The sequence below is a fragment of the Melanerpes formicivorus genome, unplaced genomic scaffold (genome assembly GCF_026170545.1).
Source record: "Melanerpes formicivorus ecotype bairdi unplaced genomic scaffold, bMelFor1.0.p_v2 SCAF_7, whole genome shotgun sequence".
Lineage (NCBI taxonomy): Eukaryota > Metazoa > Chordata > Aves > Piciformes > Picidae > Melanerpes > Melanerpes formicivorus.
This window is the reverse complement of record NW_027142359.1, coordinates 3,449,618-3,467,476: the sequence shown is the minus strand read 5'-3', so window position 1 is coordinate 3,467,476 and position 17,859 is coordinate 3,449,618. Positions and strand designations below refer to the sequence as shown.

General features: G+C 44.7%; 1 protein-coding gene across 14 annotated transcripts in view; it reads left to right on the top strand.

Annotated features, from left to right (window-relative positions):
• Window positions 1-17,859, top strand: part of DAB1 (DAB adaptor protein 1) — a 539,237-nt gene that overhangs the window by 499,920 nt on the left and 21,458 nt on the right. For 10 of the 14 annotated variants that reach the window (XM_068140690.1, XM_068140688.1, XM_068140689.1 and 7 more), the window contains 2 exons: window positions 2,654-2,713; window positions 16,294-16,350. In XM_068140690.1, coding sequence (XP_067996791.1) covers window positions 2,654-2,713; window positions 16,294-16,350 — 117 coding nt within the window. The remainder of the gene's footprint in view (window positions 1-2,653; window positions 2,714-16,293; window positions 16,351-17,859) is intronic. The other 4 variants (XM_068140697.1, XM_068140701.1, XM_068140694.1 and 1 more) reach the window with 2 other exon arrangements.

Here is a 17,859-nt window from a genome sequence, read left to right as displayed (position 1 = left end):
CTGACTTCCCCCTTAGTGGAAAAGATTTCTACCCAGTGGGTAACTGGAGATGGAAGATATGTGCCAGAAGTGACAATTTCTATTTCTTTATAACATAGTAGAGGTCACAATTTTCTTTTTAAGCATTCTCTCTCTGTCTGTCGCCTTTCTTTGATATATTACTCCAAGGACTGTCTGTGTCTGTCTGCTCTTTTAATATTGTCTATGTGAGTTACTCTAACATGTTAGTTAGGCAAGGACTTGATCACTGAGTGTGTACCAATCCTCTCACCTAGTGTCAGGTTCCTTAATAGCATCTCTGTCCCTGCCTGTTTCAGTGAGGTGAGGCTGTGATTTGGTTAGATGGGTTTGCATTGTGTATGGAGCAGCACTGGTCTGTGTGGAGAGGCAAGGGCTGCCCCACAAGGAGCTGACAATCTGAGATGGGAGATTCTGAATCGTGATGCCTGGTTTGCTGTAAGATGCAAGCACATCTCAATGGTTCCCAGCCTGTCACAGACAGAGCTGTCAGCAGCAATCATAGCTCTGTGCTGATACTGCTAATCTAAGGAAGAACAGGAGAAATCCCTTGCAGACCCCGCAGTCTAAGCAGCAGTGCAAAAAGGAATAGTGATACATGGCAAGGAAAAGCAGCAAGGAGAGAGGTGTTATGGAGTTGGGAGTGGAGAATGTTGTTCAGAAAAGTTTCTCTGTCTCAATAGTAGAATTCAGGAGCTTTTCTCAAGTGGCACTATAATCTGGACTTAAAAAAGAGGAGCTTGCAAATGCAGGGAAATGCTCATTCCACAGTAAGCTGTGGATAGGAGCGTGCAAATTTAGTTGACTTCATGGAAAGGTTGGAAGGATGAAGATGAGAATGACTGAAGGGGAAATTTTTGAGAGAGAAAAGAAAAATGCACCCTGGTGAAAGTTTTTAAATGGTTTACCTTACCACACTTACCCTCCTACAAAGACTACTTGATGGTTGGACTTGAGGATCCAGCCTTTATGAGTCTAAGACTGAACTTTCCAGTGACTTACTAAGTAGACCATTCTTGCTCTTGCACTGTCATTTCAAGCTCTCTCTCTTTCCAGGCTGTTATTTCCATGAAATGGAATTGTTCCACTATTAGCAGTTTCACATATCTAATGTGAGAGATGGTTTTAGTGGAGGTGGCCTTGAGGAAATGAAGGCAAGCAAAGTCATACTTGGGATAGGAACAGAAGAGGCCTTTAAAAATGCTCATTCTGTTTCTGTGCTCATGCTCTTGACAAACTTCTGCAGTGTGCAGCAAGTTAAACATTTGTGCCTTCCCATGAAGACATTGGCTTTAAAACATGGGCAAGAGAATGTTTGAACCATAGGGAGAGTTTTTGATATTTTGTACAGAATAAGACACAAGAAGTTCTTTACTGTGAGGGTGCTGAGACACAGGAATGGGTTGCCCTGAAAGGTCGTAGATGCCCCATTGCTGGAAGTGTTTGAGACCAGGCTGGATGATGCCTTGAGCAGCCTGGTCTATTGGAAGGTGTCCCTGCCCATGGGACTAGAACTAGTTGGTGGGGGGTTGGAACTGGATGATCTTTAAGGTCCCTTCCAACTCAAGCTATTCATCTATGAATAGCACATCTCAATGAATAAGTAACATTCCTTCAGCTTCCCCTAAACCAGTCCCACTCTTGTCTCAGAAAGCAAAAAAGTGATACTTCTGTCATACCTGCAATATGATTTTTTTTATTGCCCTGTGAGGCTTCATTAGTGTCTGCCACGTAACCTTCTTATGCTGAATGCCATTTTAAAGTGGAAAGGTAGCACTTGGAGTATTCATGCCAGTTTACAGCCTGTTTTTCCTGCTCTGTTTTGCTTGTGTCATTCACGGGAGGAGTTCAGTGCTTCTAGGGAGGAAGAAAAGCATAATCACAAATTAGGAAAGTGTAAAGCAGCAGTCCTTGGGCAAGCAAAGCCCAGCATAACAAAGCAGTTGAATTTCTGTCAGCAGCTTATAAATGCACAAGGTGTAAATCATGGCTGGTGACTTAGCTAAAGACCTGCCCAAAGTTTTTTAGGTGTCTGGCTGTGTCAGATTCTGACAGGCTGATAATTCCTGAGTAAAATTGCAGCTTTGGAGCCAAACATCATGTAGACCAGCTGCAGGGCCCCATCACTGCACTGGTACATGTTGTGACTTTACTTGACTTAGATTAGTAAATGAATTGGAAGGAAGTAAACTGACGCCATAGGCCAAACGTCTCTCTTTCCCTCAGATCAGTAGCTCTGCTCTGGATCTCTGCCATGGAGGAAGATGACATACTGACCTGATCGTGACTTCCATGTGCATCTTCCAGCCCCTAAGTAAAATGGGAAATAAAACCATTTAAGTAAGAAGGAGATCCAAATGCATCTGGACTTAATGCAACTGAAATTAACTGGGAATGAAAATCTCCTTTCTGAACCCTACTGAGCTTTAGGACTTCAAAAGTCAGATAGATGTTCTGTTTCTTCAGTATCTTCTCCATTAATAGTGCTACTTGGGTGAAAAAGCAACTTTCCTTGATTCCATTAGTATTAAATGACTACCCTGTACATAAATATCAGTTACTGATGTCATTCTTTCATCAAATCGGTTTGAATAATGACCTTAGTTTTGACCTTAGTTTTCATTTCACGTTGCAGGTTCCTACCAGCCAAAAGAAGGAAGGTGTTTATGATGTGCCAAAAAGTCAACCTGTAAGTGTAAGTATCTTCCCCACTTCTATGAAGTAAAGGTGTCTGTCTTAGCTCCTGTGACTTTCATTATTGTATATAACATTTGGGTAGTTCTCGTGATGTGAATTTTATCAGTGATGTGTTATGGGTTGATTGAGTTGACTCAGAGTAACCAGGATTATAACATCACTTCTATCCATCTCATTCACTGCCTAAATCTCCTTTCTGTCTTTTCTGACTCATTCTTACAAAAGTCACCATTTATAAATGTGTTATCCATGGTTAAGAGTCCTCCACAAGCCTGCTGCATGTTAATGCAGATTCATGAGTCGCTGCTGCCTGGGTTGGAAGGGTTCCTCAATTACCCAACACTCTGAGTGAGCATGGGGCTGCATTTTCTCCCCTGTGTGCTCTGTCAGAGCCATACTTTATATATTGTGCTTGTTACAGCTTGGTTTAGTGGGACAGCAGGGGTCTGGATAGAGTGGAGGTTGTGAGAAGAAACGTTAAGAAAAGGCATGGCAGAACATTGTGACCTCCACGATGTTTTCCTGTGGCTATAATGTCTGTACCTCTGAGGAGAGTTGGGGCTGGGCTGGCCAGTAGACAAATGACAAATGCTCTTTATTAATCTCTCCCTTCTTAAAGGGGAAGAAAAAGAGAATAAGGGAGAAAGGCATAGTTTAGAAAAGTGAAACAGCCTTGATAAAAAGAATAACAATAAAACAACATATATACAAATATATCCAAAGCCAGTATCAAATTCAACTTGCCTGATGGCAGTTTTGTCACCATTACCACTGATGCTGTGGGCAGGCACCTGGGAAGACCCAGAAATTACTCAGCACCAGCCTATCCTCCTAGCAGAGGTGCTCCAGACCTTGGATCATCTTTGTGGCCCTCCTCTAGACTCACTCCAACAGCTCTGTGTCCTTCGTATGCTGGGGACACCAGAACCAGACACAGTATTCAAGGTGGGGTCTCAGCAGAGCAAAGGGACAGGATCCTCTTTCTTGACTTGACTTGCTGGCCACACTCCTCTTGATGCAGCCTAGGATACAATTTGCATGGAGAACAAGAAGGGAAAAGGTCAGGAATTTCAGTGTGCTGTAAGCATGGGGAAAGTGCCTGTATTCAAGAGAGAGAGAGAATCCTTTCACGTGAGGATGTGGAAACTTGCGCAGCTCAGGCTGATCATGTCGAATAAAAAAGATAAATGCTGGGGAGGGCTTGGGTGGAGGCTCGAATTGTGCCACTGCTGTGATTTGCACAAACAAACAAAACTTGCCATAAATATTTCATGATAAGCCCTTAGGAGGAGGGAGGCATTGCCATGTTGCCAGGGAAAATGTAGTAAAGTAAGTCACGTCGCATAACTAATGAAGGTGTTGGTAGGCACGGAATAGCTGCAGAGTTTTCACTCCCTTCTCATATGTAGTTCAGTGTTACAATTTTTCCCCTCTCTGTGACTTTTATTATTCCTTCAGTGCAGTTTCACATTTACTCTGGCTGTAGTCTGTAATTTAGGTCACTGCAGTGTGACTGGCTGCACAGTACACTTGCAATCATGTCTGCAGACACTTTGGTATTAGACTGTCCTGGTAAAGAGCATAACTGTGAGATGTAGGACACAGGGAACCTACTCTATAATCATCAAATACATTTAATCTGTCATCTCCAGCAAGCTGGGTGCAGGCTTAATTTTATTGTCTAAATTTATTTATTTATTTATTTATTTTGCTATCTTGTGGTTAAATTTAATGCCCTTACAGCTTTTTTTCTTCAAACAAATAATGCACTTCAATTTATGAGGAATTAGAGAAGGAAGAGAAGAGGAAGAAAGAAGTGGCTGAGATTTTTCTTTCACCTTTTTATATTAGGAGGTATTAAAGAAAAAAAAAAAAAAGAAAGAAAAGGCAGCAATAGCTCTTCAAATTAGCAATTTAATATTCCACTGCCCACCTGATTTATTGCTCACCCTTCCACATGTGAGGCTCTCTGTCACTGAGACACTTGCCATAATTTTTTTTTTTCTTTTCAATTTATAGCTGTCATTATTAGATAAACCTCTAAAACTCAATCTGAGGGCAAATAATCTACCTGCTTTCAACATGTAAGGACACATCCTTGATTAGGAGATCGTGCTTCCAGTAATTCCATAATGGATTAATAAAATGAGGAACTTTTTGTGGCTCCTGCTAGGTTTCAGGCCCCATGAATTCTCTCCCCTGACAATGAATACAACACTTAATGAAAATGCAGCAAGTTTTGCTTGAGTTCAGACTGAATTGCCCACGTTCCCTGGACAGAGATCAATTTTTCCGTCTTGGGATTGTTTTCTTCTGATGTGTTCCCAGGCAAGTTATCTCCAGTTGCTACATTTAAAGTGAGGACTAGTGAAGCAGTCAGCTAGGTGCCCTTCATCCTTGACTCCCTTTAGGCAGGGGAAAGAAATAGGTCCTTCATGGGGAGATTCCTCCTGCCTGTCCCACTTGGATGGAAATAAATGCACATCTGGACATCATCCTTTCATGGCTGCAGAAGGACTGTAAATGTCTTGCGAGTATGATAGCTTTTACATAGTCAGGCTTAGGTGGGGTGAGATCTACCACAGTGCAAAACCTAAAAGCCTGAATCTCTTTCTCAAAGGCTCCCTTGAAACTAGGAAGTCTACTTCACCCTGATTTTCAATAAGATGTAGCCTCCTAAGAAGCCAGAAGCATTTTGGCAAGTATGTCTCTGTGGCTGAAGGTGTGAAGGATCTTCCTGCTAGGGCTATGAAGCAGAAGTATTCAACGTTCTATGTGCATCAGGATAGCTGAGGTACTTACACTGTCCTGTGCCATTGTGTAAAGCCATTTCTCAAAGTACCTCATAGAGTGACTCCTCATGATCTTTGATACCAAGTAATGTAAATATGGTGCAGGTGAAGCAGAAGGGATTGAGTGTCAGATCTCAGAATCTGGAGGCACCCACTGACCTCAATTATGGGTGGTGGCTGGTTGCCAAGTCACTTCACTGGCACTGGGATGTATCTGCCTATCTCTTTGCTGTATCCCTTCCCAGCAGATCCTACTCTCCTGTGGATTTCCTCTGCTGAGCATGCAGCTTAGCTCCAAACATGCATGGGATCCAGTTGCCTCCCAGGATGTCCTCCTTCCTCTGTATCAACTCCCATTTCTTATCACAGAATTGTCAGAGTTGGAAGGGACCCCAAGGATCATCTAGTTCCAACCCCCTTGCCATGGGCAGGGACACCTCACACTACATCAGGTTGCTCACAGCCACATCCAGCCTAGCCTTCAAAACCTCCAGGGATGAGACTTCCAGTGTCTCACCACCCTCATGGGGAAGAACTTCTTCCTGATGTCTAATGTAAATCTGCCCTCCTCTAGCTTGGATATATTCCTCTTAGTCCTATCACTCCCTGGCACCCTAAAAAGTCCCTCCCCAACTTTCTTGTAGCCCCCTTCAGATACTGGAAGGCCACAGTAAGGTCTCCTCGGAGTCTTCTCTTTTCCAGACTGAACAGCCCCAACTCTCTCAGTCAATCTCTATAGGAAAGGAGCTCCAGCCCTCTGCTCATCCTTGTGGCCCTTCTGTGGACACATTCCAGCATGTCCAGAGCTTTCATGTAATGAGAGCTCCAGTGGGGTCTCACCAGAGTGGAGTAGAGGGGGAAAATCATCTCCCTCAACCTGCTGGTCACACTTCTCTTGATGCAGCCCAGGATCTGGTTGGCTTTCTGGGCTGCAAGTGCACACTGGTGGTTTATGTTGAGCTTCTCATCCCCCAGCATCCCCAAGTCCTTTTTTTCAGGGCTGCTCTCAAGCCAGTTCTTGCCCAGCCTATATTGGTGCCTAGGATTGCCCTGACCCAGATGCAGGACCTTGCACTTGGTCTTGTTGAACCTCATAAGGTTGGCTTGGGTTCAGCTCTCCAGCCTGTCAAGGTCCTTCTGGATGGATCCCTTCCCCCCAGCCTGTCAGCAGCATCACACAGCTTGGTGTCATTGGCGAACTTGCTGAGGGTGCCTCAGTGCTGCTGTCCGTGTCACCAACAAAGATGGTCCCAGTACTGACCCCTGAGGGGCTCCACTTGGACATGAACTCATTGACAGCCAACCAATTTTCCTGTCCTTCATTCTCCAAGAGCAGACATCAAGCCAGACAAAACAAGTTTTCCCCAAAAAGCTTGTGTTAAGTAGTACATGCTCCACTTAGAAGCTGTAGTTGTGTCTGTGAAAGTAACTGTTGTACAGAAGTGAAGTGTTTGATGAGCTCTTTTTGTCGTAATTTCCCATCATCTCCCCATTAGACATCCACATCAAGTCCTACCTGTCGTGGTGTTTTTAGTAATAGGAGTCAGACTGTAAATACCCTTCATGGAGACTGTCAGTCACATCACAGTAAAACCTCCTCCTCTTGTTAAAATATCTGAGCTATCTGCTTACAGTTTTATGAAGGCTTTCAAACAACTCATCTTACTGCTCTCTCAAGATTCAAGCTGCTGCCTTACAATGTGCCCAACGTTAAGCCAGGGTGGAATTGGACAGGGAGTCATTTGGCTGCCTCGAGGACAAGACATTGAAAGAGCAGATGAAGCGGGGCTACATCTGAGCATACTCAGTTCTAGAAACCATAAGGGCTGCCTGATCCTTCTGCCTGAGCTAGGAAGCTGCATTTGGGAGAGCTCAGTTTTAATTCTGGCTGGGCTTAGAGTCTCATGTTAGAGGAGCTGTGTCTGGGGTCATCTGGAAGGCATGAACAGCCTTGCACTCCACTAGCTCAGACAGAAAGTCAGTCCCTGGAGAAACAGCACACCAAAATGTCTTGCAATAAAGTACTTCAGAGCAGCTTTTCAGATAACTTCACAATCATCTACAAATGGAAGGTGTTGGGTTGGGTTGGCAATTAGACTTAATGATCACAGAAGTTAGGGGCTGGAAGGGACCTCGAAAGATCCCCCTGCCAGATCAGGATCACCCAGGGCAGGTCACACAGGAATGCATCCAGGCAGGTTTTGAAAGTCTCCAGAGGAGACTCCACAACCTCTCTGGGCATCCTGTTCCAGGGTTCTGCCACCTTTACACTGGAAAAGTTTTCCCTTCTCTTCCCATGGCACCTCATCTGCTCCAGCTTGCACCCATTGCCCCTTGTCCTCTTGCTGGACATCACAGAGCAGAGCTTGGCTCAGTCCTCCCAACACTGCCCTGCACATCTTTATAAACATGAATGAGGTCATCCCTCAGTCTCCTCCAAGCTAAAGAATCCCAGCTCCCTCAGCCTTTCTTCATAAGGGAGATGTTGCACTCCCTCTCTTAGAGGTCTTTTCCAATCTTAATGATTTGTGATTTCTTTCTATGGTATTTGGTCTGGAGAAGAGCTTTGTAACTGACTTTTGCTTGGGTGTCCATCAGTGGCTTTACAGAAACAACTCAGAGACAGATGACATCGACCTCAACCTCCACAATCAGGCTTTCAGGACCAAATGTTCAAACAGGAGAAGAAAAAGAGTGTCCAAACCTATCTCTGACAACCTGTGCTGGCAAAGCTGATTCCTTTTATTTACATTTGCTACCCCAGCCCCCGGTGTTCCAGTGCCCTGACTTGGTAGCACTCAGTCAAACCCTGGTGCCAAGGTTTAATGCTGAAGAGTGGGACATGCATTTTTATCAAGCACAGCTACTTGTTACAAAGTCTGAAATTCTAATAGTTTGTAATAATAATCTCTCAAGGCATGGGGGGGGTTGATGTCTTGGTGGGCCTTTGCCTTTTCTTCAGACAGATGTGGATATACATCCCAATATCTGTACTGTAGACCTTACACTAAATATCCTGAGAAGGTTTTGTGCAGCTCTGGAAACACCTCTGCCCTGTCTGCTCCTCCTCTCAGCTTTCTTTTTGATTTAATACCTATATTATCTCTGCTGGCTTGTAATGGAAACATTTAGCACCATGCCAAAGGGAACAGCTGAGCCCTGAAGGTGAGATGTTGTCACATTCTTGTCCTGCATAGCGAGACATGTGCTGTAGCAGGAGGCCCTTGCTGTAATAGCCTCTGCACACATCAGCCGTTTGTGTGGCTGCTGTGTGAGTACCATCCCCTCTGCAACCTCCACCACCTGCCCTGTGTTATCCTCTGGGCAGCCACAGTGGATGTTGCTAGGTGATCTCCAGCATTGTTGCTCGCATCTCACTGTCATGTCAGAAGATGCTTGTAGCTCTGGGGTGTTTTTTTTTCTTTCCTCTGGGGCTAGAGGGGAGCTGCTGATGCTGCAGAAGGGTCCCACATTCAGCTGACTCAGGAGAGGCAGATCCCTTGGTGCCGTGGGGCAGGTTTGGTATGTTGGGCAGGTAGCTGACACATCTGTTTTGTTTGGACCTTGTGTTAGGTGTGCTTGTTACCAGTCAAGATCTGTCATTAACGGTGGTTTAATTACTTCTGTACTGTAAAAGGTCACTGAAGTTTGTCAGGGTTGTTTTTATTTCCTTGCCTTTTAGCAAGACCCATGGGCCTCATCTTCTGCTGGTTTGTACTTTCTGCTTCTGTGCATACCTGTGCAAAGTGCAAGTCAAAACTCTGAATAAAAGCCTCACTCAGCACTGGCATAAACAGCTGTGCAACTGTTTGTTTGGAATGCATCCACAGGAAAAAGCCCCACTTAAACACCTGAATTTTCCAGGAGGCCAGGCTGATGTTTCTAGAAGACTCATGTAGAGGCTGGTTACTCCATAGTAAATGTAAATACAGATTACAACAGCTTCTGTAGCTTGTGACAGCATGTCTGGACTTGCTGCATTTCTTTTAGATCATAGAATCATAGGGTGGTTTGAGTTAGAAGGGACCTTTAAAGGTCATCTTTGAACCATGTGTAGTGTTACTGGTGTGTACCACGCTCTCTGAACCCACCATGGAGAAGATATGGAGGAGATGATCATGTGGCTGGGACCTTTGAACCATCATCCTCTCTGCTCTGGGAAGCTGAATTAGCTTGGACATTGTGTTGACTGGGAGCAGCATGGGTCTGGCTCTGAGCTAGAGTCACTTTTGGACTCAATTTGTAAGAGTCTGTCAGAGAGAAGTGATAATTGAGGCATTTTAAATACTGTTACCTGTAAGAGTAACTAACTAAAGTACACAGGGAATTGAGAATTAAATTCCCTTCAAAGGAAGAGAAAATAAACAAATGACAAGCATGTGTTTTGATCATATGAAGAGATCCTTAATTTAAAGGAAGCTTTCGAGCAGCAGTGAAGCAGTTCACTCAAACACTCCTCAGTAGAATGTTATGTCAATTATCCTTCACCGTCCCTCCTCTTCAACTGCACAGGACTGACTAACAGCACTTTTAACCAGCACAGAGACACAGAATGCATCAGCTTGGAAGGGACCCTCAAAGGTCATCCTGTCCAAACCCCCTGCAGTCAGCAGGGACATCTCCAACTAGATCAGGCTGCCTAGGGCCGCATTGAGTCTGATCTTGAAAGTCTACACATCCCTGGGCAACCTGTCCAAGTATTTCACCATTCTCATTGTGAAGAACTTCTTCCTTATGTCCAACCTACATCTCCCCTGCTCCAGTTTCAAACCATTGGTCCTCATCCCATCACTACAAGCCCTTCTAAACAGTCCCTCCCCAGCCTTCCTGTAGGTCCCCTTCAGATACTGAAACGCTGCTCTAAGGTCTTCCCAGAGCCTTCTCCCCTGCAAGCTGAACAGCCCCAACTCTTCCACCCTGTCTGCATGGTAGAAGTTGTCCAGCCCTCTGATCATTTTCATGGCCCTCGTCCAGACCTGCTCTATCAGGTCTATGCCACTCCTGTGCTGAGGACTCTGGAGCTGGATGCAGTACTCCAGATAAGTCTGACCAGAGCAGAGGGTCAGAATCACTTCTCTCCATCTGCTGGCCACACTCCTTTTGATGCAGCCCAGGATGCCATTGGCCTTCTGGGCTGCACATGCCCATTGTTGGCTCATGCCCAGCTTCTCATCCACTTATGTCCCTCAGGATTCTGGGCACTGGATTTGAACCCTGTGTAAGTGATGGATGGCCAAATACCTGCATTTTGCAGGAAGAGCAGTTGGTGTAGTTTTAGGCAGCCCATGTGACTGAAGTGGCCTACAGCACCTGGGGATCACCCCAAATATTCACAGAAGCCTCACAACAAAAAGGTTTGGAGTACATCTGGGTCAATGAAAACTTTGTGGCTGCCATCACCTCTGTGACTGGGAAGGGTTCTGGCATTTGAGGATCTTTAAGGTCTGTGGGAGGCTGAAGATTGCAAAGGTCTTGGCAATTTTTTTTTTTCTTCCTGCACATATTCTTCAGTGAATTCTCTTTAATTAGGGAGTAATTGAGCAGTTCTTTGTTGAGTTATCATGCTACTTCATTAATCCAGCAGCAGTTTTACAGGAAAACAATGTGTCTGTTGGATGTTTGCAGTGTATCTCAACCTCCTAGACGTGGTTTGAGTGATGATCAGTTTAGTCAGGAGTCTGACATGCTCCTTTGTTATAGTTCTAATTGTTTTGGGGTTGTTTTTTTTCTTTTAGAATGATTTGTAGTTAATTAGCAAGCTGCTTGCAACTCGTGGAGCTCATAGTAGCATCAACACTTGTTGTGGAAGGTTGTGCAAATAACGGGAGCTCTGCTTAATTAAAATGATGATTTGAGCCATCGGGAAAAATACTTGACATAGCCAAAATATTTACATTTGCCACTAAAATCAGAACAAAAATCTTCAGTTTGACTAATCATTTGACTCGTCATTAGACTTCCAGTGTGAAAGGCATGTTAAAAGAAGGGAATTGGGAATGCAGAGAAGCAGCAGAGTTGGAGGATCCCTCTTTTCTACTGGGCTGGGGGTACAATGCTTACCCTGAATGCAGTTTGAAGCTCTCTGCTGCCTTAAAAGATTTGAATAGCTAATACCCAGCTCAAAGGTTAATTACTAATTGCTGGTTATTTGCTATATTTAGTGTCCTTCATACTCTTTTTAAATGTTTTTTCTACTTGCTGAGCCCTGTATCAAGAGTACAAGTTAATTACTGTGTAGCTTTTTCATGCATTTTAGCACCATTTTCACTTAATTCTCTGAGACTTCAGAACATTGTTTTGTAAGAATCACAGAATATTGGGGGCTGGAAGGGACCTCAAAAGATCATCCAGTCCAACCCCCCCTGCCAGAGCAGAATCACCTATACCAGATTACACTGGAACGCATCCAGACAGGTCTTGAATATCTCTCTGGAGGGAGACTCCACAACCCCCCTGGGCAGCCTAGTCCAGTGTTCTGTCACCCTCACAGGGAAAAAAAGATTCCTCAGGTTTCCATGGCACTTACTATGTCTCAGCTGCCACCCATTGCCCCTTGTCCTGTCATCGGGCATCACTGAGCAGAGCCTGGCTCCATCCTCTTTGCACTCACCCTGCACATCTTTATCAACATGACTGAAGTCACATCACAGTCTGCTTCTCTCCCACCTGAAGAGCCCTACCTCACTCAGTCTCTCCTCATAAGGAAGATGTTCCACTCCATTAATCATCTTTGTGGCTCTGCACTGGACTCTTTCAAGCAGTTTCTTCAGGTCCTTCTCGAACAGAGGGGCCCAGAATTGGACATGATATTCCAGATGCAGCCTCACCAGGGCAGAGTAGAAGGGGAGGAGAACCTCTCTTGACCTACTAACTACAGCCCTTCTAATCCACCACAGAATGGCATTGGCCTTCTTTTATCATTCTGTTTGCACAAGTATAGCAATATCCAGCAGGTTTTCTCATGCTGTAAGTCAGTGTAGATCCCTTGCTGTTGGTAAAACCAGACTGAGTAATGGAAGTTGAATACCTCTGGCTCATGTCTGCAGGAGTGAAAGAAACAAGGTGCTTCATGCTGCTCTCCTAGATTTCCCTTTTAAACTCTGAACTTTTGCAGTGCTTAGAAAAGATGCCTCTCAGATTGCTTGGCTGTGGTGGAGGTGGATTGCTTTTGGTTCAGGTTTATGAAAGTTGCAGTTTACTTATCTCTTGCTATTGCTTCTGTACTCCTTTTCTCCAGCTCTTGGGTACCGTTTTTCTTTAGCGAGCGGTGAAAAAGCCTCACAAAGAGTTTCATTACTGGCTGGAGTGGTTTAAAAAGCCTGCTGCTGCTTTAAGGAGCCAGATTTACATATTTCATGTTTAAAAGATTTACAATATGTCTCACATGGCTGTATAGAAAGATGGAGCTTTCATTATAGGTTTAATGTCACCACGATACAAGGATTAATACTTTCTCCTCCGCCTTGGTCTGTGCAGCCGGTCGCAGGCGCCTGGTGTGTTCCTGGCTGCCGAAGCTGTAGGGGTGTTTTTATATTCAGGGGGATGCATTTTCTGAATAATTAAAGCAAGCTTCTACATCACTCTGTGGAGAAATCCACTGACAGCAATCCTAGAAGGAAGATCAAGGGCTGGAACATCTTTCCAGGCTTTGGGTTATTTTCTGTCATTCTCTTGGGAGGGGGGCAGAGGGCTGTTGACTTTAACCATGAAGGTTAAGCACCTTGTGTTGAAGAGGCAAAGCCGAGGAAGGCTCAAGGGGCCGAATTCTGCCCTCAGTAGCTGTGTTGCAGCCTCAACTTGGTTGCTGTTGCCGGCTGTTCCATGCTCTAATCGGGAGGGATATTTCCCCCCAAGGAAGTGTCCCCTCACCAGTGTGTGATGCAGAACATGAGCTAATGGAAGACGCAGCTCAAGTGCTGCATGGTAATTGGGCACTTGGGGATGTGCTGTGACATGCTGGACACATGTTTTCTGTAAGGTCCCACTGTGGCACAGGTGGGAATTTCTAATGGTCCACTGAACATTTCCTCTGTGCTGAGATTTGGTTATTGCTCAGTTGTTTTCACAGAGCCATCGGTGTGGCTGGGAACAGGATCCGCTTCAGAGCGACATCCTGGGATGCTGGAGGATGGGGGGGTGTTAAACAAGGGGGCTGTGTCATGACCCAGTATCCCCAGCCAACCCTGGGTAGCAGTGGGGGTCATACTAAGTTGGGTTTGTTAGATTGGACAAGAGCAGAGGGGAAGTAGGGAGAAAGAGGAGAAGGAAAAAATAGAGAGTTAAGAAGTTAGGGGGAAAGAAAGGTACCACCACCCTTGATTCTTGCAAAGTCTTATGGGCATAGTCCGAGTTCTTGGTGGTGGGTGTACATTCCAGCAGGGTTTTCTGTGGTAGATAAAACAGGTGGGCCCTGGAAGATGTGGTCCTTTTAATACCCTTTTGGCAGAGGGAGGTGTCTCTCCAAGTCATAGAGAGAGGTGTGCACAGAAGGGTGCCACTGGCCTGTCAGTGGTGCCCTTGGTTGAGGGAATTCCCACCTCTTCGGAAATTATCTCTTTTCATTGTCAAGCCATCTGCCCAGATGCTGTTAAGGCCATCAAAACCAGCACCCTGTCTATTATGTCACACCTTGTTTGAGACAATAATGGGCCATCAGGCACTGTTTTGAGACAACAGAGGCTTGGGCTATCACAGGCTGTCAGAATCAAAAGTGATTAACTACTGATCAAAGCTGGGCTTTCCAGGAGCTGTAAACCCTTCTGGTTCCATACTGAGAGTATTTTCGAGGTCCGTGGGGTTCATTGAATGAATGGACACAGGTTTTTTTCACACTTTCTCTACCTGGAGCTGGGGGAAACATGCTATTGGCTCCAAGAAGGTGGATGATTTGGTCTGGTTTAGTCATCAGGTCTGTGGTGATGGGTTGGACTTGATGGTCTTTGAGGTCTCTTCCAACCTTGGTGATTCTGTGATTCTTAGGTTGGGCACAAAGGCTTTGTCTTCATTTAGCCTTTGCCATTTGCCAGTTTCTTTATTTCGTCACGTCTGTGATGAGATGAGGGGTGAAAAAAATCCTTTCTAGGCTCTGAGCTATTTGCACTTCTTTGGTTTAAGATGGCATGGGCTGACTGGATGGTAACTTGCACAAAGCTTCTCAGTCATCTGAGATTTAATTTTTTGATAACTTGCTGTTATGTTTGTTTCTTAAAGAATCGAATCTCCAACACTGCAATAAATATTATCTGAAATTTAGGATTCTGAGGACACTGAAGTGAGAATTTGTGGTGCATATCTCTATTCCTCTACATATTTATGTGTGTGTGGGCAGAGAACACCCACATATATTTACACACAGACAAACTGTGGCTTTAAATATGACTGGAATAGGCTTATGTAAGTAATCTTAAATACTGCTTTTGAAAGAAAATATTAATCTTAAATACATTTACATTGGTAGTAATAATTTTCTTAGTTAAAAGGAAGCTATTTTACTCCCCAAACTTGCTTTTAGAGCTTTGTCTGTCCAAAACTGATTTTATGTTGGGATATCCACCCCAAGGATAGAAGTGGTAGTATAACCAAGGTTGGAAGAGACCTCGAGGATCATCGAGTCCAACCTATCACCACAGACCTCATGACTAGACCATGGCACCAAGTGCCACGTCCAATCTCCTCTTGAATGCCTCCAGGGATGGTGACTCCACCACCTCCCTGGGCAGCTCATTCCAATGACGAATGACTCACTCGGTGAAGAACTTTCTCCTCACCTTGAGTCTAAACCTCCCCTGGCGCAGCTTGAGACTGTGTCCCCTTGTTCTGGTGCTGGTTGCCTGGGAGAAGAGACCAACCCCTTCCTGGCTACAACCACCTTTCAGGTAGTTGTAGAGAGCAATGAGGTCACCCCTGAGCCTCCTCTTCTCCAGGCTAAACAATCTCCTCATAGGGCTTGTGCTCAAGGCCTCTCCCCAGCCTTGTTGCCCTTCCCTGGATACCTTCAAGTCTCTCGATGTCATTCTTAAACTGAGGGACCCAGAACTGGACACAGTACTCAAGGTGTGGCCTAACCAATGCAGAGTACAAGGCAGAATGACCTCCCTGCTCCTGCTGGCCACACTATTCCTAATGCAGGCCAGGATGCCATTGGCCTTCTTGGCCACCTGGGCACACTGCTGGCTCATATTCAGGCGGCCGTCAATCAGTACCCCCAGGTCCCTCTCTGTTTGGCAGCTCTCCAGCCACTCTGACCCCAGCCTGTAGCTCTGCATGGGGTTGCCGTGGCCAAAGTGCAGCACTCGGCACTTGGACTTGTTAAATGCCGTTCCATTGGATTCTGCCCATCTGTCCCGTCAGTCAAGTTCTTTCTTTCAGCAAGCCACTGAGAAATTGCATTCTGTAAGCAGAATCAGAGCTCACTGGGTATGCCTGGGAAAACAAATAGTTATGATGCAAGTGGTAATATTGCCTTATACACTGGAAGATGAGATCACAGAATGGCAGGGGTCGGAAGGGACCTCCAGAGATCATCCAGTCCAACCCCCCCCACCCTGCCAAAGTAGGGTCAGTCCCAGAGGCTTAGCACAAATAAAGTGTGCTCGCCTCACATCCCAGCAGCACTCAGGCTCACTGCTTCTGGCTGTGTGATTTCCTATCTGTGCTAACTGCAAGATGAAAAGGGTTTTCATTTCAGTACTGAAGTCAATAATTATGGAGGTTATCATTTTCATGCTCAGAAATTCATGTCATTTCCATAAATCATTCATTTCATTTCATAAATCATGCTTTACAGCTGCAGAATGGAAACTTATTGCTGGACATTGATGAAAATCTTGTTTCAGTCACTCAGGTAAGGTTGTGACACTAAAAATGTTTTAAGGAAATATAGATGAAATCAACTGTAGGAATCGTGCAATTTGAAACTGTTCCGTTTGGGATTAACTTCACTGGAACGTAGCTAATATCAGGCATGAATAATTAAAAAAAGCAGAATGGGTGAAATCACAAAAAATAAAAGATGACTGTTTGGTGTCCAGGATCTCATATGCTGCAAATGGATGAAACTATATCTATGTCAGAGAAGATTCCTTCATTCGTTTAAGCTTAGAATTGGGTTGCAGGGAAAAATTAGATCCAGAATCCTGATCTGAACTGTTTGGGACTTTAAAATCCCACTTCCAAGTGTTGTCTGGAAGGAAAAAAAAAGCAAAACATATGTACTGTTGCACCTTTTTACACTGAGGGTGGTGAAACACTGGCCTAGGTTGCCCAGGGAGTTGGTAGATGCCCCATCCATGGAAACCAAATTAAAAAGGTGAGTTTGGACAGAGCTCCAAGCAACTTGGCTCACTGCTGAGGGGTTGGATGAGGTGAACTTTAAAGGTCCCTTCTAACACAAAAATGTTCTATGACTGGGAAATAAATGAAGAAGTTATGTTGCCACATAATTTTACATTCTCTGATATGGTTCTGTAGCTCATGTTGCTCTTCTTTAAGATATACTTCCCCTGTAAAACTATTCCCTTTTCCTGGGGAATCTTGTGAATGAGTGCTTATTACAACAGTGAAGGCAGCTTTCCTATCACTCTCCACAGCTGCCTCTTTAGAAATCCATCTACAGAGTTTTTCTTAAGAGCTCTAACAGAATTATATCTGTGAAGAGTTTCCAAAGATCCATCACCTTGAAGCACTCTGCAAAGTGTTGCTGTTATTATTCTTCCCCTTTTACAGGCATAGTGAGGCACAGAGCTCTGAGTCACCCCCTTTCAAGTCCACACCATATAATCCTGAGTTCAAAAGTCAATTTTCAATACTGATATAAAATGTATAATATTTTAACCACACACAAAAAAAGTATAACTTTACAGACAGTTCTATGTAATCATGTGTGTCCTGCCCTTTCACATCCCTTCTGGCTTGCTCTCCTATTTCTTCACCTGGGAAGGAAGTGCTGCGGCAGCCTTTGCTCAGGGCCTCCTCAAAAGGACACAGGTTATTGCGTAACAAACCAGAGAAAGGAGTGGAAAAAAACACCAGTGATGCAGGAAAAGAGCAGATTTAGGGGGGGTGCTGAACAAGTGGTTTGGAGAGATGAGAAGAAAGTGGCTCTTTTAGTGATTTGGAGTCACCTGGCATCTCTTGAGTCAGTAGTGCCTACAGGAGGGGCTTGAAGGGATTTCCAGCCGAGTGCTACTGTTGTCATTCCTCCAGCTTTTCTGGGCATTTTAACAACATTTACCTGCTGTGTTTGCACACACTGCAGAAGTGACTTTTTGGCTTTTTTGTTTTCTTTGGCTTTGTTTTGTTTTGTTTATGTATTGTTTTGTTTTTGCAGAAGCTACTTCTAGCAATGTTTTGG